Genomic DNA, 23,416 nt, shown 5'->3' on the forward strand with positions numbered 1-23,416 from the left:
CAGCGTCTAAGTGGTACAATCAATTGACGCGTATCCAGATTAGCTCTTGGAAGGATTTAGCACAAGCCTTTATGAAACAATACAGTCATGTAGCTGATATGGTCCTTGACAGAATTACCCTTCAAAATATGGAGAAAAAGCCTAATGAAAGTTTTAGGCAATACGCACAAAGGTGGAGGGAGGTCGCTATTCAAGTTCAGCCGCCACTCCTAGAGAAAGAAATGACGATGCTCTTCATCAATACATTGAAGGCCCCGTTCATCACCCACATGTTAGGAAGTGCTTCGAAGAGTTTTTCAGACATAGTCATGAGTGGTGAAATGATTGAAAATGCCGTGAGAAGTGGAAAGATTGATGCTGGAGAAAATAATAGGAGGTCAGACTTAAAGAAGAAGGAAAATGAGGTGAGCAATGTGAACACCTACAACAAATCGATTACACAGCCAAGAAAGGTGATTACTAGTCAGCAAGGTTCATCTAGACAAGAATTGTATATGAAGCAAGGCACTGAGAACCTTCAATTCACGCCAATTCCGATGGCATATAATGAGTTGTATCAAAGCTTATTCAACGCACGTATTGTCGCCCCTCTCTACACGAAACCTCCACAGCCACCGTACCCCAAATGGCACGACGCGAATGCACATTGCGAATATCATGCGGGAAATACGGGGCATTCCATAGAGAACTGTATAGCCTTCAAGAAACTGGTTGAAAAGCTCATCAACATGGGTGTCGTCAAGTTTGGTGACTCATCTAATGCAGAAAATTCGCCACCCAATCATGATTAACAATGGGGTGAACGCAATATATGAGAAAGTGTTGGGAAGTTTTCACATCAATACCATATATGAAGGCATAATTGAAAAGGGATCTTATTAGATGTTCGCCCTTATAAACCTGGGAGTGTTCTAAAGAAACCTTTGTAGTATTTAGAGCTTACTCAGAGTAATATTCAAAACACACTTGTTGCTTTCAGCCTAGAGCAACAAGAAGTCTTGTGTGAAAAGGGCTTATGTCTGAACGTCATTATATTAATGGAATGCATCTTTGCGATCTTTTGAACTAATATTTTTTCATTGATCATTCTTTTACTCTTCCATCCAAATCATTCTTTCGTTCATTCATAATCATACTGTGCAGATAATTATTCTTAAATTCATACATTCTTTATATATTATTTTGTACCTACAATAGGTCCCTGGATATCAACGACATGAATAACACTGCTACAGACTTAGAACCTCCTTTTGAGCGAGATATGTGTTTAGAGGGATCTCACGACTTTGAAGATGACACAGATCGTAGCTTATCTCCAAACTTGTTGAGGATGGTAGAACAAAAGGATAAACAGATCCTACCTCTCAGTGAATCATTAGAAATTGTGAGCTTGATGAATACTAGAATTGACCTGCCTACAGAGACGAAAAATTCAAAGATGTCTTTGTATGATCATACCAGGGTATGCCTCGATTCTTATAATAAAACCTGCACAACAGCACGATGTCAGCAATTTACAGTGCGAACGATGCAATTCTTTGCCGGGGCAATACCGTTCTCGTCAATTCAGCATAGCTTTGCCCGTTTGAAGTCGAGTTTCTATTCCTTCAAGATGTTGTTGGATTTTATCCCGATAGAAGAAGAAGATCAAAAGTTTCCAGTTGTAGTGTTGCCCTAAAAGGCTCTGTAAAGGAAATTCGATATCAGAGAAGATCCTTTGAAGGGGATAACAAGGACTTGCCTAATCCCAAGAGTTTAGATCCGATTCAAAAAACAAGGGAAAAGAAAAAAAAACAAAATCAAAATCAAAATAAAAAAAAAGAAAAGAGAAATCGATCAAAGTCAAAATAAAAATATGAAAAGAGAAAAGAAGAGGCCAAGGCGAAAAACCAAAAAGGGCGCTTTGTGACCAAAAGTGGTTTTGAGTTGAAAGCCCAAAAAGGGTGACTCAAATTTTGAGCAAAATGGGGCATGGACATCACCATTATCGAAGACTTCTAATGGGCATTGCTTCACTATTGAGATCATTAATTACTTCATCAAATGGATAAAGGCTACAGCATGCGTCAATGTCATCATATGCCAATATAGAATTCCAGAGGCGATGGTATGGGAAATGTATTGAACTGGAATGACAACATGATAGTTGAGGACTGTAATCGGTTCAAAATCAGACATCACAGTTTGTCACTGTATTGTAAGACAATGAAGTTCAAAAAAAAGAAAAAAGATGAAGAATGAAAATGGAAAATGAAAAGAGTAAAGATGGAGAGGCTAAGGGGAAAACCCGCAAAGGGCGCCTTAGGCCAAAGGGGATCTGAGTTGAAAACCCGAAAAGGGCGGCTCAAATACTGATCAAAATGGGGCACGAGGTGACATAAACTGCTCAAGTTTTGTTCATATTGAGGCATGTGTTGATCTTGCCATGCCTGAATCAACAGGAAAGGATATGCGACATCTTGGGGGCATCGACAGAGCATTGTAGATCTCCTAAACACATGTCCAACTCAAAAGGGTCTTCAGAAAGTTTGTATAGAGAAGTTCAAGCTGTGATATCTGGGGCACCCAATTCTCATGTTACTCTTGGAATACTTTTTCTTTCTTTCCAAGATATACATTCCCAATTAATTCTTTTGTTGTCCTTCTTCACTATTTTCGATAATTTGTTCTTTCGAGCTATGCTCAGAACCAACTTTATTCTTATCCATTGTTATGACCTTTTTGCAAGCATTAGAATAATGATTAATGGACTAATAATACTTTCACAAAGGAAGTTTTGCATATTACTCTGAAAAGTTTCTAAATAATACAGGAACCTGAAACAGGACTATTGTTTAGAACATGCCAAATTTGAAGGTTGGAAATTTGAGAAGGAAGAGTCTAGGTTTGGACTTTCTCTTTGGATTTTGTTGACAAATGCATTGATTGAACAAAAGGACAAGATGTCGTGTCAATGAAAAATCTTAAATAAACAAGCAAGCAATGATCACTAGGCAATAGGAAGAGGTTACCTCGGAGAAGAGAGCCTTCATTTGTGCATGAGTCTTTGAAGCGACACCCTGGAAATGGTGTAAGGGGGACCAGAAAGATTAAGATCCTATATCCTTGAATTGTGATAAAAGAGGATTGAGGAAAAACCATATTTCTACCCTTGGATTGTAGAGGGAGAATGATCGTACAAATTTTGTGCCCTAGTGGATTAAACTTTAAGGTTTACCGTGAGGGCAATCGGATTAAGTGATTCTTTGGATATGCTAGCCGAGCAAGAAGGTGGTATAGCACGTCAGTTATAAAGCCTTAATATGCTTTTGTGTGATGATAACCTAAGCATTAAGGAATCATTTTCATGACATTTTGCATGTCATTCATACACATCTAATTAGGAGCATTTGATTCGTTCTGATCATGTCATCTTAATCTCTAGGCACAATTAGGTTCATAAAATAGAACATACAGGTCATGTTCCCTAGAGAACAAATCAGTGAACATCGAAAACAAAGCCTCGCCTTCATTGGTTGCAGTGGAGCTGGTTAAAGAAGCAGATCTTGCCTTCCAGCGTTAACAACGAAGCAGATCGAAAACAAGCCTTGCCTTCATTGGTTGCAGTGGAGCTGGTTAAAGAAGCAGATCTTGCCCTCCTGCATTAACAGCGAAGCAGATCGAAGACACAAACCTTGCCTCTCTCGGGTGTAGCAGAGCTGGTTGAAAACAGCAGATCTTGCCCTCCTGCATTAACAGCGAAGCAGATCGAAGACACAAACCTTGCCTCTCTCGGGTGTAGTAGAGCTGGTTGAAAACAGCAGATCTTGCCCTCCTGCATTAACAGCGAAGCAGGTCGAAGACACAAACCTTGCCTCTCTCGGTTGTAGTGGAGCTAGTTGAAGATAGTGGATCTTGCCTTCCTGTACTGACGGTGAAGCAGATCGAAGAAACCAGATCTTATCTCCCTAAGCAGTAGTGGAACAGATCGCATCAAGTCTTATCTCCCTAAGCAGTAGTGGAACAGATCGCATCAAGTCTTATCTCCCTAAGCAGCAGTGGAGCAGACGAAAGAATAAATCCTATCTCCCTGAAGTTACAGTGGAGCGGATTAAAAACCACAAATCTCATCGCCATAGAGTTGCAACAGAGTAGATTGAAGCCGTATCTCTCTGAACTGCAATGAAATGGATTGAAGCTATAAGCCGTATTTCTCTGAAGATGCCGTGAAGAGGATCGAAGAAAAAGACGCAATGGACGAGAATGAAGCTATCTGAAGAAGAAAAGCACCAAGATGTTAAGACTCGGCGAGACCGGGCAAAATTGGTCTCTCTTAGTCTTTGCTCTATTCTCGTTACACGACAATAAGCAAAGAGGGGCAGCTGTAAGAGCCCATTTTTGCCCGAGGCCCGAAACCAATACAAACCCAAGACCAAAACAAACCTAGCCCATAACCTAAACTAGTGACAGAAACCCTAACCTACCCTAGCCACCAACTGTTCTGCCACCACCGTTCGTCTTGTCCCATCTGCCGCCACCAACTCCACCATCAATCCCTGCAACAAAGAAGCAAACACGCAAGCAGCAATAGCAGAAAAAGATAGAAGCAAAATCGGCTATAAAGAGGCCGAATATCATCTTTGTAGGGGGCTCTTCCGATTTTTGTAAAAAAACAACTTAATAAAAAGAAGAAAAAATTGAAAAGGTTGATTCCAGTTCTTTTTCTATTCTTGCGCACCCTTTTTTTCTTCACTTTTAATTTTTTTTTTGTTGTTGTCTGTTATACCTTTTTTAAAAAGAAAGAAACTAAACAAAGGAAAAAGGTACCTGTTCGTTTCAAAGGCCGGCGTCGGTGCCCATCTTCACCGTCGTCGGAGTCGAACGTGGAGAGGGGCCTCTTCTTTTTTTTCTCTTCTCGATCTCGCGGTGGAGAAGGCCAAGCCTTCGAGGAAACCGAAAGGGGAGGGCTGAAAAGCCCATTTCACGCAACTCCGGCCACTGGCCGTGGAGGTGGCGCGGCGGAGGCCTGAATCCAAGGCCGAAAGCCTTGAGGGAGTGAGGAAGAGAGGTTTCAGTTTTTTTTTGAGAAAAAAACAGAAAATGAAGCTAGAAAAAAAATTGGGTTTAAATAATCATTTCAAAACGGCTCCGTTTCGGCAAGGGAGACCCGCGCGCGACCCGACCCGCTCCAGGGAGGATCCGCGCGTTTTCAACTTTTGGGTTATTTACCCTTTTAGTCCTTCTCCATTTTTATTTGTTTGCAATCGATTTTTTTTATCTTTCAATTTTGTCGCATAACTTTAATCCTGTTTCATTTTAGTCCTACGCAAAGTGATGCGTTTTGGAGTACGGGATATTTACTATTTCAGTCCCTCTGTTTCATTAGCGTAGTGTAATTCGGTCCTTTGCCTTATTTGATTCTGATTTATCCCTTGAGATTTTGTTTTATTTGCAATTTAGTCCTGTCATTGTTATTTCTATTATTATTAAATTAGTTTTATTATTATTATTATTTATTATCATTATTAGTTTTATTGGCCTATTTATTTATTCGTTACTATTGGGTTAATATATTGATTAGCTTTGTTTTTTGTATTTTTGTATTTTTTTTATTCTATATATGTATATATATCTATATATATGCTTTCTACTTGTACATACATTTTTATAATCTATTTATATATACATACAAACGCATTTTTATATTTTATAATTTATATATATATGTCTATATATATCTATATGCCTTTTTATTATTTTCCTATATATATATACATACATACGATTTTTTTTAATATATATACGTACATATGGTTTTTAATTTTTATGAATACATATGTATACGCATACTTATATATTTTTATATTTTATAACTTATATATATATATCTATATACATTTTTGAAATTTTCACGAATATGTATATACATACTTGCATATATATATTACGTATTAAAATATGTATACTTTTATATTTTTTTCTTTTTATTTTATCATAATTCACATGCATATATATATTTTTCCATATGAACATACTTACATTGTTTTACTTTATAATATGCATATTTGTATCTCTTTTTATCTTTACGAAATATATATACACATACGTACTTTCATTTATACATATGTACTTATGTTTTCATACTTTATAATTTATATACACATATATATCTTTTATATTTTTATAGCCTTATTCATTTCTTTATTTATTTCTTTATTTATATTTTCATTATTATTTTGAATGAATATTTTAATTTTATTTCCTTATACGCATTGTTATTTGGTATGTTATTGGTTTATCCTTTTATCTAATTTATTTTCATTGCTATTACTCATATTATTTATGTTACATCATCGTATTCATTTTTGTTTTGTTCGATATTGACATTGTGTTTTATTTCGTGTTAGATTAATTTTATTCGATGCATAAATTATGATTTTTGAATAAGCAAAATCTTGTATTTAGATTCGAGAAGGTCGTACCCTAACTTACTGGGTTTCGATTTTCATAATAAATTTAAATACACGAATCTTCTCAAACTCAAGTTTGAAACGATCTCGGGAATTAAGAAAAGATCGTGCCCTAACTTACTGGGCCTGATTTATTTCTAAAACCAAGATAATAAAATATCTTTTAAATAAGCATTTTTCATCCGCGTATCGGGAATTTGAGACATTGTGTCCTAACTTACTGGATATGATTCTCTTTCTCGAATAATGTGAAATATTCCCTTTTTCCTGAAAATTTTCAACGTTTTAATACAAGGATCGTATTTTTAAATTCTTTTCGAGTTTTTAATTTTCGACACCAAGACATTAAATAATCAACCAGGTACCAATTTTGGGCGTATCGAGGGTGCTAACCCTTCCTCGTGCGTAACCGACTCCCGAACCCGTTTTTCTGAATTTCGCAGACCAAAATCGTTGTTTTAATAAAAATTAAATTGTTTATTAAAAACAACCACTTTTCGAGGTGACCCGATCACACCTCATCAAAAAAAGATTGGTGGCGACTCCCGTTTTCATTCTTTTTTCGAAATCCAAGTCGACCCCGTTTTCATCCAAAAAAAATGGGTGTCAACAGGTACCTAATCTTTTTTTGTTCAATTTGGTACTTGTCAAATGTTTTACAAATTATTCCAATATACTAACAATGTTATTTTTTATGAGGTAGCAAAAATAATTAACGTATGACTGACATGTGACAGATGATATGATTTTTTTTTATATTTTATATGTTCAATTACTTTTAGTTTTATTTATTTAATTAATTATTTTATCAATTGAAACTAATGAATTTCTTTTAATTTGGGATTTTAATTTTTTTTCTTATTTAATATTAATTCATTAGGCTACTTATTTTTTAACATGAATTTCCTCTAATACTGTCAATATTTTTGTAGCATAACAAAAAAAAAACCATTAATGTTTTGCATAATTTGTATAACATTTAATAAATCTAGGTACTAAATTAGGAAAAAATGCCAAGTTCAAGTACCAAATTGGGCCAAATAAAATTTAGGTACCAAATTAGGAAAAAGTGTCGAATTTAGGTACCAAATGTTATATTAAGCCTTTTTTAAATAATTATTCAAAAAGGAAAAAAAAGGGGGGTTTGTGGGTTTTTTACCCAAATATATTTTTAAAAAATAAATACTTAAATAGGTTGTCAGCTAGATTAATTACCGAAATGGTACGTTTTTTTAATCGTGCCTATCTGACAGGCGCGAATCAATTTTTTATATTAAAATATTTTTTTTCTCGTTTATTAAAATATTATTAATTTTTTTCTCGGATCAGTATATAACCCGGGATACGAAATACATGTTGCGGCTATTTGATAGGCGCAACTAGTTAAGCCTATCTCAAAGGCGCGACTAGTTGAGCCTATCTGATAGGCGCAACTAGTTGTGCCTAACTCAGATGCGCGAATGGTGGGGCCTACTGCTGCTTAATTTTTCCCCTATCCGATATCGTATGTTGATAGTCAATCAACTATATTCATTACATAAATATGAAGTTATTTATATTACAAAGCCCCTTAAAATTGATGGTTTGATGGTGTGGTTCTAGGGGTATATTTTTGTGGAGCTTGACATTCATGTTGCAGGCGATTACGGTGATCAACGTTCTCGTCATCTGTATGTAGGGGTGTGCTAAACATAGATGAAAAATTGTATGTCTCAAATGCCATCAATGAACTTGAGCCGGGAGGAGTGGAGTACGGTGGTGGATACGGGCCGAAAGGAGCGGAGTATTGAGGTGGATGATTGGATTAGTCATTCGTGCCTACCTGTCAGGCTCGATTAGTCGCGCCTATCTGATAGACATGACCCGTATTTTGACCTATTGACTGTATTTTTACCTGTATCTATATTTAAATATTTTTAATAAAAATAAAAATTTTATTTAAACAAAAAATATATATTTTAATATGAAAAATTGATTAGCGCCTGTCAGATAGGCGCGATTAAAGAAAACGTGCCATTTCGGTAATTAATCTATCTAACAACCTATTTAGGTATTTAATTTGTTTAAATATATTTAAGTAAAAAACCCGAACAAGAACCAACATGTTAGTGTAAAAGAAAATATAAATGTCATGTTTCTAAATAGGATTAAATGAAAAACATTGGAAATTGAACAAAGATGAATGAAGCAGAAAAGCTTTCTTACCACTCTTCTTTGTCTTTTAACTTGACAATGAAGGAATTTGCACCGACAAGTAGAAGTGGGTGTAGTGTGATGGTAATTTGACAAAAATTAAAGTTTAGCTTTAGCCACCTTTTTGGTTAACTAATAAATTCAGACCACAACTTTGTAATTTTCTAAATAAAAAGACTTGTAGTCTTCTCCTTATCTAATGTCACCTTCTATCTTGGAGACTAAGATTACACCTTTCTTTTTCCCTTACAAAAACCATAACTATATTTTGTCAAAAGGTGTCAAGCTTTTGTTTAAGGATAATATTGAAAAATTGAGATTTTAGATTTAAATTCCGTAAATGTAATTTTTAGGAGAATAGAAATTAAATTTTAATTTTTACGATAGTAAAAAAATATAATTTCACTATTTGAATAGCCTATATCTTTATAAAATTTAAAGGATTAAATCAAATTTTTATCATTTTAGGGGGTGAAGTTTAATTTTACCTTTACTAATTTAAAATTTTTAAAAATTTCAAAGACCTAAATAAAAAAAAAAATTCATTTTAGGGGGATTGGGGCCCCTGCCAGCCCCCTGGCTACGCCATTGTATAAAACTACATTTATTTTCATTAATTAGTTTGAGTTAGATTAGATATTGTATTTAGAGGCGAAGCTAGGAGAGCTAACAGTAGCTTTAGCCTCCTTAAAAATGAAAATATTTAATTTAGCCTCTTTAAAAATAATAAAATTACAAGTTAATTTATAGTAAACTTACATCTTTGGCTCCCCTAAAATGAAAGTATTCAATTTAGCTCTTTTAGAAATAATAAAATTACGAGTTAATCTATGTAAATTTGCACTTTGCCCTCCCAAAATATGAAAAAAAATTCTATTTGGCCCCTTAAAAAATAATAGAATTATAAATTAGTATATGTTAAAATTACATATTTATCTCTCAAAAGTTTTATAAATCAGTTCCGGCCTCCCTAAAAAAATTTCATGGCTTCACCCTTGATTGTATTATTTAATCAATTTAGTACTTGTAATAATTAATTCTGAATAAAACTTTTAAAATATAATATTATCTAATATTTGTGAGTATATATTTTTATTATTTCAAGTAAGTCTTAGCATCAAATTGAATCAAAATCACATTAAATTGATATCCAATATAGATATTAAAGTTTAAATTGCACCAAATTCAACTCTAAATATAATATATTAAATTATGTGTTGACGGACACCAACTCAATTGAATAATAATAAAAATATACTTATATTTTACAAAATAACAAATATCGAAATAATAATGTTTTGATTTTTTATATTTTCTATAACATATTAATACAAATGAAATTTTAACTCAAGACACATACTCATTAAAACTTCAACTTAAACATTTTACTTAAAAAAGACTCATTTATTTTTATTATATATTATAAATATTTTATTTACTCTGAATGAATCATACTTTAATATTATTTTATAATCGAATTCGAAATTTTATTTAAAAACCATCCGGTGAAAGTTATAATCATTGGCATAGCTTTAATTAGGAGTGAGCGTTCGATCGAAATGAGTGAAAAAATTTCGAGTTAATCGAGTTGGTGAATCCTATATTATCATCCTAACTCAATTTGAAGTTTTTTTTAACCGAGTCGAGTCGAAATTATTCGAGTTAAATTAAAAAATTAAACATGTCAAATTAAAATATTGTTACAGTATAATTAATTTCATGTTAGAACATATAAATTTAAAATAATATATATTTGAAAACTTTTTCAAATAAAAATAATAAAAAAATAAGATAAGTATCATAAACTTGAATAATTAATTATTTTAGGTCCCAAAATTATTATTTTAGAAAATTTTTAAAATTTTAAACTTTTAACTTTCTTTTTATATTTTTATATATTTTTAAATTTTGATACTTTTTTTAAAAATATAAATTTTAGGATTTTAATAAATATTTGGAATTTAAATTTTTTTAACCTTTTTGTAATTTTTGTTGAGAGAAATAAATTTATTAACTTTTAAAATTGACAAGGACTAAAATGATATTTACACTAATCTATCATTCAAATTATTTGAATTATAAAATTTAATTCGATCCGAACTCAAAACTCGAATTAATTACGAATAAGTCGAAATTTAAATTTTTTTTGTAAAACACTTGTAACTTTAACCATGGCAAAGCTCTTCTCTTTTTATGGGGGGGACCGTAGCTTTAGCGCGTGAAAACTGTAAACAGAAAAAACTAGTTTTAATTACGAGATAGAAAGAGAAAAACACCTTGCTTCCCGCGTTTCCCTTTCCATGTCCCAAAATTTCAATTTTCTCATGCGTGCAAGCTATTCTCTAATGAAAAATCTCTTTATATTTTAAACAAAAACAATTCCCATTCCCCAGCCCTAAAGCTCTAATTTTTTATTATTATTAGTTTTTTCTTACAATCTCTTGCTTCTTAACGGTCTAAGTCTCTTTAAGATTCTTCATCAATCATTCATTTCACCTCCAACTTCATCACTAATTGCTTTCTTTCTCTCCAAGACAAAACCCCATCAACTCTTCATATTTATCTTCTCATCATAAGATTCAAAGTCTTCTTCTTTGTTTTTCTCTCTGGGTTTTCTAGATTTTCTCTTTTTTTGGGTTCTTTTCTATATAAAATATTAAAAACACTGTTCAAAATCTGATTTTTCTTTAGTGGGGCGGTTTAGTTTGGTAAAGTAGAGATCTTGTTCTTGTTCCAATTTGTTTTTTGTTTTTATATATATAAATCCCATTTATTTTTCTGGTATTCAGCTCATAATTTAAATCAGTAATCATGGGAAATCATACCAGCAAGAAGGCATCTGAAACAACATCATCATCGGCGGCTATGAATGTTAGCAGCAATTTACATTCCACGACCGAACTGAGTTCCTACGAATCAGCTTGTAAGCTCGACATGGAGTTGCAGACCTTCGACACTAATGTCCAGGCTCGAACAAATCAAGTGATCAACACACTTGCAGTCGGTGTCGAAGTCCGAGCACTTTCATTCGATTCATTAAAAGAGGTAACCGACTGTCTTTTAGAAATGAACCAAGAGATCGTTAAAGTTATCTTGGAATTTAAGAAAGACATATGGAAGAACCAAGAACTGTTCAAGCTAGTCGAAGAATACTTCGACAACAGCTTGAAAACACTCGATTTTTGCTCGGCATTAGAGAAGTGTTTGAAACGTGCGCGCGACAGTCAGTTACTGATCCTCGTCGCATTACAACAGTTTGATGAGGAAACAGAAACTGGCGGCCGTGATAGTGGCAGTGAAATTAAATACGCGAGAACATTAGAAGAGTTGAAGAACTTCAAGGCGGCCGGAGATCCATTCACCGAAGAATTCTTTCAAAATTTTCAATCTGTTTATAAACAACAAATGGCAATGCTTGAAAAATTACAACTTCGTAAGAACAAGCTCGATAAGAAGCTAAGGTACATACATGCATGGCGGAAGGTGTCCAGTATGATATTCGTCGCTACGTTCGCCACTGTTTTGATATGTTCCGTCGTGGCGGCAGCCATGGCTGCACCACCGGTCGCAGCGGCTCTCGCAGCTGCAGCATCAATCCCATTAGGTTCGATGGGGAAATGGATTGATTCTTTATGGAAAAACTACGAAAACGCATTGAAAGGACAAAAGGAAGTGATTAGTTCGATGCAAGCGGGAACATACGTTGCCATTAAAGATTTGGATAACATAAGAATCCTCATTGATAGGTTGGAGATTGAGATTGAATCCATGTTGAAAACTGCAGATTTTGCAGTTGAAGAAGAAGCAGTGAAAATTGGGATCGATGAAATTAAAAAGAAACTGGGGATATTTATGAAGAACGTGGAGGATTTAGGACAACAATCTGATATTTGTAGCAGAGATGTTAGAAGAGCAAGGACTGTTGTTCTTCAAAGAATTATAAAACATCCCAACAACTGAAAATTTATTGCTAACAACAACAAAAAAAAGGAAAAATGATCCATGTTTGATTGATTTGCAGTATTTGTGTTTTCGATATTACATGTTTGTTTTTCAGGTTATTTTCCAGTTTGGAAATGTTTTTTTTTTTTGGGTATATGTAATTATTGAATATTGTTTCAATTGTGTAATTTTTCACTTTTCAGCCTTTCATCATTATTGTTAAAACGTATAAACTCAGCTCTCCTAGGTTTCGTTATATGAAAATAATAATTTTAGATTTTAGATTTCTTTTTATTAATTTAATATTTATTCTTTATTTTTTTTAGTTAAGTTTGAAAAAACAGTTAAATTGTTATTTTTAATAGAAATATTAATTAAAAGATTAAATTTTTAACGATATTGATGAGGTAACCTATGATAATCTCTATATTTCATGCTTTTTTTTTTAAATTATGAACTTCGTATAATTTTTGGGGTTAAATCATATTTGAGGTCTAAACTTGACAATAACCGTCTTATTGAGGTTTGAATTTTGTTTTTCAAGTTAGTTTCTAAACTTCAAAATTGTTCCTATATTAGGGTCCGAGCTAAGCAATTGTTCTCACATTGGACCTTGAAATTTATTATCTCCCTAAACTTCACAATTGTTTCTATATTGGGCCATGAACTTGACAATCGTATTCCCATATTAGGGCCTAAATTTTGGGGTTTTAAGAAAATATCAAAGACCAACTTGGATAAAAAAAATTTAGACACTAATGTGGGAATAATTGTGAAGTTTAGTGATTAACTTAGACAAAAAATGTTGAGGCCTCAGCGTTGGAGTATTGCCAAGTTCAAACCCCAAAAAGTGATTTAACTTTTTAAATTTTTTTATAATTTTTTAAATCATTTGTTAATGTGACATAAAAAAATATTATTAGTTCAGCATAAAATATACGTAGATTACTACAAGAATGGATTATATGAAATTGTGATTCCACGTCACCCCTATTCCTTTCTAATAAGAGAATGACAAATTAGATTTTTCTTCTTGATTTTCAGCCTTTTCCATTTGAAAAAAAAATTCAAATCAAACTAAAATTTGCTAAAAATCAAAAGGAAAAAAAATCTGATATATCATTCTCCTATTGAAAAGGGGATAAAGATGATGTAGAATTACAATTTCATACAATACTTTCTCATACTATCACACAAATTACATGTCAAAATCGTTAATAATTAATGTTTTAATCAACATTTTAATTAAAAATACTTTGATTCTAACTTAAGAAAAAAATAAAGATGAAATTGGAAAAGAAAATATATACATTAAAGAATAAGTTAACCATTATGGGTACAGGAGTAAACACAGATGAAAAGTTATAAGCTTTAGATAAGATTTGATAATATAAAGAAAATGACAAAACATTTTAATTATGATTATGATATAAAAATTAATGTAAAAAAACAAATAATTAAAAATTTAATTATTTTTACTCGAGTTGTAATAATTTTGTTTTATTTGTACTTATAATTATATTATAATTACAGTGTACTTGTGTTTACATTGTATTTGCACACATATTTTTTTTATAAATATTATTCAAATTTTAAAATATTGAGAATTTTAATAAAAAAATGGAAAGAGAAAAGGTAAGTGTATAGTACTTTTATCATAGAGACTAGAGAGTTAAATAAATGAATTTACTCATTATATTATTTTCTTTAAAAATTAAATTACAACAGGGTTAACATTGATGGTTTTAAAAGATATTTGTTATTGTTTAACTAATATTATATTTTGAAAGCTTTTTCATAATTTTGTAAATAAAATATTTTATTTAAAATTAAACTATAAATGAAAAATAATAATTTTCATGTCATTTTTTAAAATAATAAAGGTTAACTAGGTTCAAATTTGATTTTATTTGATTCATTTTAATAGTGCATAAATTAAATTGGTAAAAATACCTCTCCGATCCCTCTCAATTTTGATATCGAGCAAATTAGTCTCTCTCAAAAAATCAGAGTAATTTAATCCCTATCAGTTTAAAAAATGAGCAACGAAAGACAACCAATAGTACATTTTTATTAGTAATAACAAATCTAGCCTACAACATTTACACATTATGTCAATTTGATCCTAATTTAACAAATTTAGCTTGCAACATTTACACATTGTCAACATTTACGCAAATATAAACATTGAGAGCTAAATTTATTATTATACCAATCAAAATTATGTATAATTGACAAAATTTACTTTGTGATTCATTATTCTTAGTTTGTTCACTTTAAAAATTAGCGGAGATTAAATTGCTCCAATTTTTTTTGAGAATAACCAATTTGCTCAATATGAAAATTGAGAGGGACTGGAAAAGTATTTTTAACAATTAAATTGCTCAAAGGGATTAATATGATTAAGACCCTATAATAGAGGGACTATTTCACCATATATAAAAAACACCCTGCTTAGGATAAGCCAACAGCAAACGGTCGTTATTATTACACGACCCCCGAAAAAGAAAACAATTATCTTTTAACTAACACTTCCTATCCAAAGACAAGAGACTGTGTAGTTCACGAAATCCATCAATGGAAACTCTGTTAAACCCATCAAAAACCCCAAATCTCTTTATACCAAAAACCCATCTCTTTAAACCCTATTTTCTTCATTCTAATTTTAGTCCTCAACCCCATAGTTCCTTCAACAGGAGACCTCTCTCAATCACCATTACTTGCAAAGTGAAAACCTCTCAAGGTCGTAAAAACGATGGGAAGAACATATCTAAGAAGATTGTATTAACGGATTCAGCTCCAGAACTGAGTAATGAGGAAATTAAAGCAAAGCCAAAGGGTGGAGGAAAAGCTTGGGGGGTTATTAAGAAATTTCCCAAAAGAGTTTTGGCTATCTTGTCTAACTTGCCTTTGGCTATTGGTGAAATGTTCACTGTCGCTGGTCTTATGGCTCTTGGTAAGTAAATAAGGTTTCCAAAATGGGAAAAAGTTTGATTTTTAGTTTCTTTTGTTTTGTAAAAATGTGAACTTGATGCTTGGAATTTTCAATTAGGTACTGCCATTGATCAAGGGGAATCCCCTGAATACTATTTCCAAAAGTACCCTGAAGAAAATCCAATTTTTGGGTTCTTCACTTGGAGATGGGTTCTTACCCTTGGATTTGATCATATGTTTTCATCCCCAGTCTTCCTTGGAACTTTGATTCTTCTTGGTACATCACTTATGGCTTGCACTTACACAACACAAATCCCACTTGTTAAGGTCGCAAGAAGGTTTGATGTTTTATAGCAATTTCTTGTCTTTTCTTTTTTTTGGGGGGGGGGGTTTAGAGACATTTTTGTACTTATTGAAAATCACCATTGTGTGCAGATGGAGCTTTTTGCAGTCAGCTGATAGCATCCGAAAGCAAGAATTCTCAGATACCCTTCCTCAAGCATCGGTTAGTGATTTGGGTGTTATTCTCATGGGAGCTGGATATGAGGTTGTATTTTCCTCTTCTTTGCCATTTTAAGTTACTGCAAATACTAACACTGAATAATATTTGAACTCTTATAAGCATGGTTATCATGTTTGATGTGTTGCCTCTATGTACATGGTTTGATTAATACAGGTTTTCTTGAAAGGGCCATCATTATATGCTTTTAAGGGACTGGCTGGTCGGTTTGCACCAATCGGAGTACATTTAGCAATGCTGCTGATAATGGCAGGTGGAACACTTAGTGCAACAGGGAGCTTCCGAGGGTCGGTCACTGTTCCGCAGGGACTCAATTTTGTTATGGGAGATGTACTGGGTCCAACCGGCTTTCTTTCCACCCCTACCGAAGCTTTCAATACTGAAGTTCATGTTAACAAATTCTATATGGACTACTACGATAGCGGAGAGGTAAACGTTTATTTCTTGCTGTTTGAAGACGCATAAACACGGAACCAGAACCGTTTGGTAGAGATAAGTACATAAGCTCTTCATAGCAATTGAAATATACAACCATAAAAACCGAATCAACCATTGGACTCAACAACCTTCAAAGCCCCCAAAGCAGCCCCTACCTCGATGTTTTTAAGACACAATACAAACTTTATTCAGGGATCTTCTCTTTTAACCTATTTGACCTTTTGTTTCAGGTTTCACAATTTCACACCGATCTATCATTGTTCGATATGAACGGGAAGGAAGTAATGAGGAAAACACTAAGTGTAAATGACCCTTTAAGATATGGTGGGATTACCATATACCAGACAAATTGGAGTTTTTCGGCACTGCAGATACTTAAGGACGGTGAAGGGCCATTCAATTTGGCAATGGCACCTCTAACGATCAATGGAGACAAGAAGCTTTTCGGGACGTTTCTACCAGTAGGGGACACTGATTCTTCTAATGTCAAAGGAATGTATGTATATATCTTTTGCAGCTTTGTTTTATAGCTTTTTGAGATGCGTATATTGTTATCTGAACATGTTCCCTTGATCAACTGGAACTTCAGATCGATGCTTGCTCGGGATCTGCAGTCTATTGTCCTATATGATAAACAAGGGAAATTTGCTGGGGTGCGACGACCTAACTCTAAACTTCCTATAGAGATTGATGGAACGAAAATCGTCATCGTCGATGCAATCGGAAGTAGTGGTCTTGACTTGAAGGTGACAAGATTTCATATATTATGCATTCTGGGATTTCTCTTAAATAAAAATTTCATGTCTTTGTTAACATAAAACCTTGTTTTATTCAGACCGATCCGGGGGTCCCAGCAGTCTATGCTGGATTTGGTGCTCTAATGCTCACAACTTGCATCAGTTATTTATCTCATGCACAGGTGAAAAACATTTGTCTAGTGTGAGCTCATCTGCAAATCTGTTAAGACAAAATTACAGAGATGACTGATGTTGTTTGAGAAGAAAATCTGATAATGATTAAACGAAATAATGATATTGACCGGTGATTGCACTCTATGTTAGATTGGAATCATCATGTGTTTATGTATGCTCTTTTTTTTTTTTTTTTGGCATATAAGATATGGGCGTTGCAAGATGGGACAACAGTAATCGTTGGAGGAAAGACTAACCGAGCCAAGGCTGAATTTCCAGATGAGATGAACCGCTTGCTTGATCAGGTTCCTGAAATACTCGAGTCATCCATTTCCAAGAAACCAGATAACATTGGTGGCTAGTTTTCAAGGTGCCGGAAAGGCGAAAATACGAGCATTCAAGCTAGCCACAGTTTTCTAGTTTCTGATACACTCAAGATATTGTTCAATCTCAATTACATTCAAACCAAAGAAGGCAACAGTGCATTCAACTGAGATGTTAAGAACCCTAGTCATGGACAATACAAATCCACAACTTGGCAGCAAAGGAGCAAAATTTGTTTATGAAATGTATAGTTACAAAGAATCCAACCCTAATTCCATATCCCACTAAATAGTATATTGAAAGTCATGAGTTAATGCTTCAAACTACCAAAACTAATTTTTTTCATAGCAATACCATTCTTTATGGCTCCTTTTTGACATTTTTGTATAGTTAATATTATTCTTTATGGTTCCTATTTGATGTTTACAATAATATGCCAAATATAATGAAAACTATTGATGTTTTCTTAGAGATGTAGCTGAAATATTCATGTAACAGATAGTGCTGGAAAGATGAGAGTAAATAGGAGAATTATTAGCTCCATGCATGTCTTTAACATAAAATACTGATTTGATACACTACCGTTCTCCCTGGGAGGGTATGAGACTGTGAGCTTACATTGATCCCTATATATCAAACATTTCATGCTACATAGTTACATACAACACTATAATTCAAGGGTAGGTATATGCGATTACACTGTCGGATCCTCCTGTGAGCCCCCCATCGTTGGCTGATGCACCCGTGTGAACCTATACTTATGCTACTTGCAAGGCTTCTTCGCGTTTTATGTCAAACACCTTGATTAGGGCATCTTCGACAACCTGGTTAATCCAAATAGACATATATATATTAATTTGGATAGTATACACATAGTAGTGTTATTAACAGAAACATATAATATAAAGTTAATAGAACTAGTATAGTATGATAAACCCTGCATTAGCTACAACCAAAAAGTTGCAAACTGTGAAGTCAATACTGCTAATGATCCCTAGGGCTTTTTACCAGGTGATAATTATTATTACTGTGTGGTAGAGAAGGTGAAATCTTAGGAGGATTTTTTAAACATAAATTGTTTGGTAAAGTCAAAAAGCAAAAGCAAAAATAACGAAAATTATATCATTTTACAAATAAATCTAAATAATTAATAACATTCTTGAAAGCATGCAACATTTGACTTAGCCACCCTTATTTTCTCTTCCCCCATCTTTTCAATATGAAATGATCTATTTTTGTAAATAAGAGTGAAAAATGATCATTTTTCCTATTATTTTCCCCTTTAAACTTTTTCCCCTTCCTACCTAGCACTAATGAAAATAATTTTTTCCTCATTTTTTCAACCTCCATTTTCCATCCTCTTCCCTTTTCTATCCTATGTCAACCAAGGATTTAGAATAGACTACATGAAAGACAAAAGAGAGTCCAAACAAACAAATTAAAAGTAAACCAAATTGTAGAAATATGAAATTCCACATGAAAGAGAATTACCTTATCTGGTGTGGAGGCACCAGATGTAACACCAATGGTGATTGGACCCTCTGGTAGCCAGTTTTCTGTCTCAACCAGCTCCCCATGCTGGTATAATACAGCATTCACATAATTAAAAATAAAAAGTAGCAATGAGAATACGTTTTTCTAGGCTGACAAAATTAGAAGTTGATCAAGAACTAGATTCCTTTGCACTCAAACTTACTTTCAATTTGTGAGCTATTCTGTTTCCCGGACCTATTCTCTTCTCACTGTCTATCCAATATGAGGGAATCCCACAGTCCTCTGAAATTTCTTGAAGGTGTGAGGTGTTGCTTGAATTCCACCCACCGACAACTAACATAAGATCCAGGTCTTCATCAACCAACTTATACATTGCATCTTGTCGCTCCTGAAAAAGACAACAAATGAGCTTTAATTCAGTATTAACACAAAAATTGGTATGCAATCAGTTGAGGGGAAGAACGCAAGAAGAACCAGCCTGTGCTGTAAAGCCTTCCAGAAGAAAACGCATCACAAATTTATGGAAAAAACCGAACCATCACAGACATTCAACTTACTTGTGTTGCATCACAAATTGTGTTAAAGCTTAAGAAGTGATCAGTGACATTTTGCACTCCATATTTTTGCATCATTGTCCTCTCAACTAATCTTCCTGTTAACCAAAATGTAATCTGTGTCTCAAGTAGCAATTCCTTGCAAGAAGTGATATATATATAAATAAGCGTAAAAGTGCTACTAACCAATTTCCTCTGTCTCTCCCTTCAGCATTGTAGTTTGATTTGCAATGCCAACTTTTACCAGGTCACGTTCTGGATCAAATCCCTCTGAAGTAGCATTCTTAAATTTCTGCAAATGGAAAAGCCAACCATCATCTACATATTTGCAGAATGCTCGGTACATTTTGCATATGAATAAAATAAGAAACAAAGATTAGACCTCCATAAAAGCTTCTTTGGTGGAGCTAGATCCATTAAGTTCACCTCCAAGAATGTAATCACAAACATACATCGCCTTCAAAAATCAGAGAGCACGAAAACAAACAAGTTTAATTTAATAAAATACAAAAGGACAAGCCAAAACAAGAAAACAGAATGCTTAGTCACTTTAGGACATACCTCAGTCATGTCCTTCACAATGATATAAGTTCCAGCAAAAGATGCAGTTGCAATTGTCTCCTCATGAGCATATTTACCATGTATGATTGAAGTAAAGTCTCCTTTCTTGTGCTTCTCTACTACGTTCCATACCTACATAGAAATAATTTCAGTTTCAAAAGAGATTTCTGAATGCCGAAAGCTGCAAACAAGAAAAATTGAAGAATTGCAAACTATTTTACCCGGAGTAGTGTGAATATCACATGCTGTATATACTCAAATTTGCTAAATGTTTCAATATATTTGCATGTCTGAATCCGTGTAAGACACAGATACTTTACAGAAAATGAAGTGTCCGGACCGGATAACATAGATTGCAAGGAATTAATTGTTATGACAGAAAAAAATTATGGCAGAAGATACCTTAGTTACCCAAGGACAAGTTGTATCAACAATTTGCACATTTTTGTCATTCAAAACCAACATCTCATCAACTGCAGCTCCAAAAGCAGGCAAAACCACGACATCCTTCTTATCCACTACATCAAACCGTTTCTTCCCTTCCTCGATAGGAATATTTTTAACTTCCATCTCCTCTAATCGCTGCATATATATATATATATATAAAAACCTTGATGCAAAGAAACTAACAACCCACTAATTCTTTGGTAACTTTTTATCATTATATCATATAAACCGCGTAAAAGTTACAAGTAATAGAGAAAAGAACAGACCTTATTAACAGTTGGGTTATGGATAATTTCATTGGTAATCCAAATTCTTTCATCTGGAAACTGTTTTCTTGCTTCATAAGCAATTTGAACAGCTCTTTCAACTCCCCAGCAAAATCCGTAAGCTTCTGCTAATTTTACTGTTACACTTCCCCATGTATACTCGTTTCCATTTTCCTTCAATTTCTTTATAATATCACCTGATATTTTTGGGGAAAAAGGACCAAATTTAAATAAAATTCAAATTAAATAAATTGTTTCGTTTTGTACGGAGCAAAACTTACTAGTGTACTCTCTATTCATGAGCTCGAGCGTTTCCTCTTTGTGTCCGAAACCTTTCCGATTATAATTCTTGCTCCTCGTCAAGTTACGCCGGAAAGACTTTGCATCGAAGTTATCGGGATCCACGGCAACGGAAGAGGACGAATCTGAATCGCCGGAGCATCGGACGGAGATCGGCTTCCGCCGGGAAGGAATAGAGCCGAATCTTCCACCAAAATTATCAGAATCGGTGCGGATGCAGAAACGACATAGTTGCAGAGTAGTCGCCATTGGAAAAAGAGAGAGGGGGTAGGAGGAGATGGGCGCACGTTAGCGGAGGGAGTGGACAGAAATCTGTGAGGTTGTTAGTGGAGCGCGCATTTTATCCTTGGACGAGTGTGAAACTGTGAATGATGATGCAGCTCTTCGGTCTTTTCGCTCCTCGGACAATATTTTTGTCGTTTTAGCTGCGCATAATCAATTATTTTAAACTTCAGCTTTAAAAAAAAAATATATTTTAACCATAAATTTAATTTTTCTATCTCTTTTATTAAAATATTTTTTAATATTTTAAAATAATTTTTTGAATTTTTTTAAATATTAAAAATTAATTAATTATTAACGTAACAGGCACGTGTATGTCATATTAGTAAAGTTAACAAGCGCAATTTTTTTCTTATATTTTAAGGTGATTTGACGAAGAACGAAAGTTTAAAGACTAAAAAAATAAAAAATTAAATGAAGAATTAAAATAACTTATTTTATAAAGCTAGAGAGTAAAATAAGTCAATATACTTTTATGTATAAGGATTGATAGTTTTGGTTCTCTTGATGCCTATCGAACAATAACTACCAAAAGTAATTTAAAAAAATAATTCCACATATATCCTTCCATTATTGTTTAAATTTTAATTTGGTCCTTAAATTTCAAAACATTTTGATTGAATATTTAAAATATCAATATCGTATTAATCAAGTTATTCTATGAGCCTAGTCATTAGATTAAGCATTTAATACCATATTACACAGGGACGAAGCAAAAAAATTGGGGGGTCAACATTAAGTTATACATTTTTATGAGAGCTAAAATTTATTTTTACCATTGTATTGACATAAATATATTTATAGCTTTCAAAAGCATTAAATAAAAAATTTTATCATTTTTTGAGAGGCCAAAATATAATTTTACCATTTTAAGAGCTAAAAGCACAATTCTTCATTTTAAGGGGTCCAAGGCTCCCACTACCCATCTCTTCGCTCTTGAGCTTAGACATTGAATATATTTATAACATGTAACTAAATTATTAACATGTGTATAACTTTTTTTTTTAAGTTTGGGGAAGGATCCACTTACACTAGTGTGTCATACCCCTATCTGTATAAGGACACGTGGCAAGCCGAGAGGACACTTGAGCAGCAAGCCAGTTGACAGCGAACTGGGGGAAGTCATCCACAAGTCCTACGGCACAACCATCCAGACAAGTGCAAGCCATCGGGTATGCCAACCTTCAAGCTTCCGTTAAGAACGTGATGTCATTGGTTACCAAACACCACGTGGGTTTGACCACTCTATACCATCAAGTCAAAATGAATGAAAAAATCTATCTCATCACAAACATGCTCGTCCCATCGAAGGCATCCATCCATGTGTTATGTGATGATGTCTAGATGACAAATTCAACACGTTAAATACCTCCTGAAATAATGAAGAGGGAATCAACTCCTCAAGGATACCAAGCCTACACCCCACCAACTTACTTTTAGCACCTAGTCTTCACACTCTCCTATTCATCCTTTTTGTAACCTTTGACTCTCTGCCCTGACTGGGTGAATCGGCCTTCGCAACAACCATCATTCTCTCATCCATACATTTTCCTTGTTGTATCTTTGTATCAACAATTGATGCGGTGAGCTCAGAGAACATGGCTTCACAATCTCAAAGTGACATTCCCATAGACCCAACCAATCAGACCAATGACTTAGCTAACCAAATCAACTCCTTTACTCCACCCAGCACACCTATCTTACCTAGTTCAAGAGCTTCTTCCGACTTAAACTCTACTCAGGTAATTTCTTCTATCCCCGCAAGAACCTTTTTATAGTACGTACATGCCCTCCTCCTCAC

General features: G+C 33.6%; 3 protein-coding genes across 3 annotated transcripts; 2 read left to right on the forward strand and 1 right to left on the reverse strand.

The window, feature by feature from the left end:
- The first annotated feature begins 10,926 nt into the window (after positions 1-10,926).
- LOC107886976 (UPF0496 protein At4g34320) lies at positions 10,927-12,876 on the forward strand. Its single transcript, XM_041089163.1, has one exon. It carries the CDS (start codon positions 11,454-11,456, stop codon positions 12,600-12,602), a length of 1,149 nt encoding a protein of 382 aa, XP_040945097.1. The 5' UTR covers positions 10,927-11,453; the 3' UTR covers positions 12,603-12,876.
- A 2,179-nt stretch (positions 12,877-15,055) lies between these two features.
- LOC121214828 (cytochrome c biogenesis protein CCS1, chloroplastic) lies at positions 15,056-18,090 on the forward strand. The gene is made up of 8 exons (XM_041089164.1): positions 15,056-15,540; positions 15,637-15,856; positions 15,954-16,065; positions 16,195-16,467; positions 16,707-16,972; positions 17,066-17,222; positions 17,312-17,395; positions 17,594-18,090. Exons 1-8 carry the CDS (start codon positions 15,162-15,164, stop codon positions 17,747-17,749), a joined length of 1,647 nt encoding a protein of 548 aa, XP_040945098.1. The 5' UTR covers positions 15,056-15,161; the 3' UTR covers positions 17,750-18,090.
- A 134-nt stretch (positions 18,091-18,224) lies between these two features.
- On the reverse strand, positions 18,225-21,757 carry LOC121214829 (4-hydroxy-3-methylbut-2-enyl diphosphate reductase, chloroplastic). Its single transcript, XM_041089165.1, has 10 exons — positions 21,315-21,757; positions 21,034-21,230; positions 20,723-20,902; positions 20,321-20,452; positions 20,142-20,216; positions 19,946-20,051; positions 19,763-19,857; positions 19,408-19,593; positions 19,203-19,289; positions 18,225-18,535 (listed from the first exon to the last, which is right to left on the reverse strand). The coding sequence occupies exons 1-10, from the start codon at positions 21,580-21,582 to the stop codon at positions 18,470-18,472; spliced, it is 1,392 nt and encodes a 463-aa protein (XP_040945099.1). The 5' UTR covers positions 21,583-21,757; the 3' UTR covers positions 18,225-18,469.
- Between the last annotated feature and the right edge of the window lie 1,659 nt (positions 21,758-23,416).

Source organism: Gossypium hirsutum, chromosome D02 (assembly GCF_007990345.1).
Source record: "Gossypium hirsutum isolate 1008001.06 chromosome D02, Gossypium_hirsutum_v2.1, whole genome shotgun sequence".
NCBI lineage: Eukaryota > Viridiplantae > Streptophyta > Magnoliopsida > Malvales > Malvaceae > Gossypium > Gossypium hirsutum.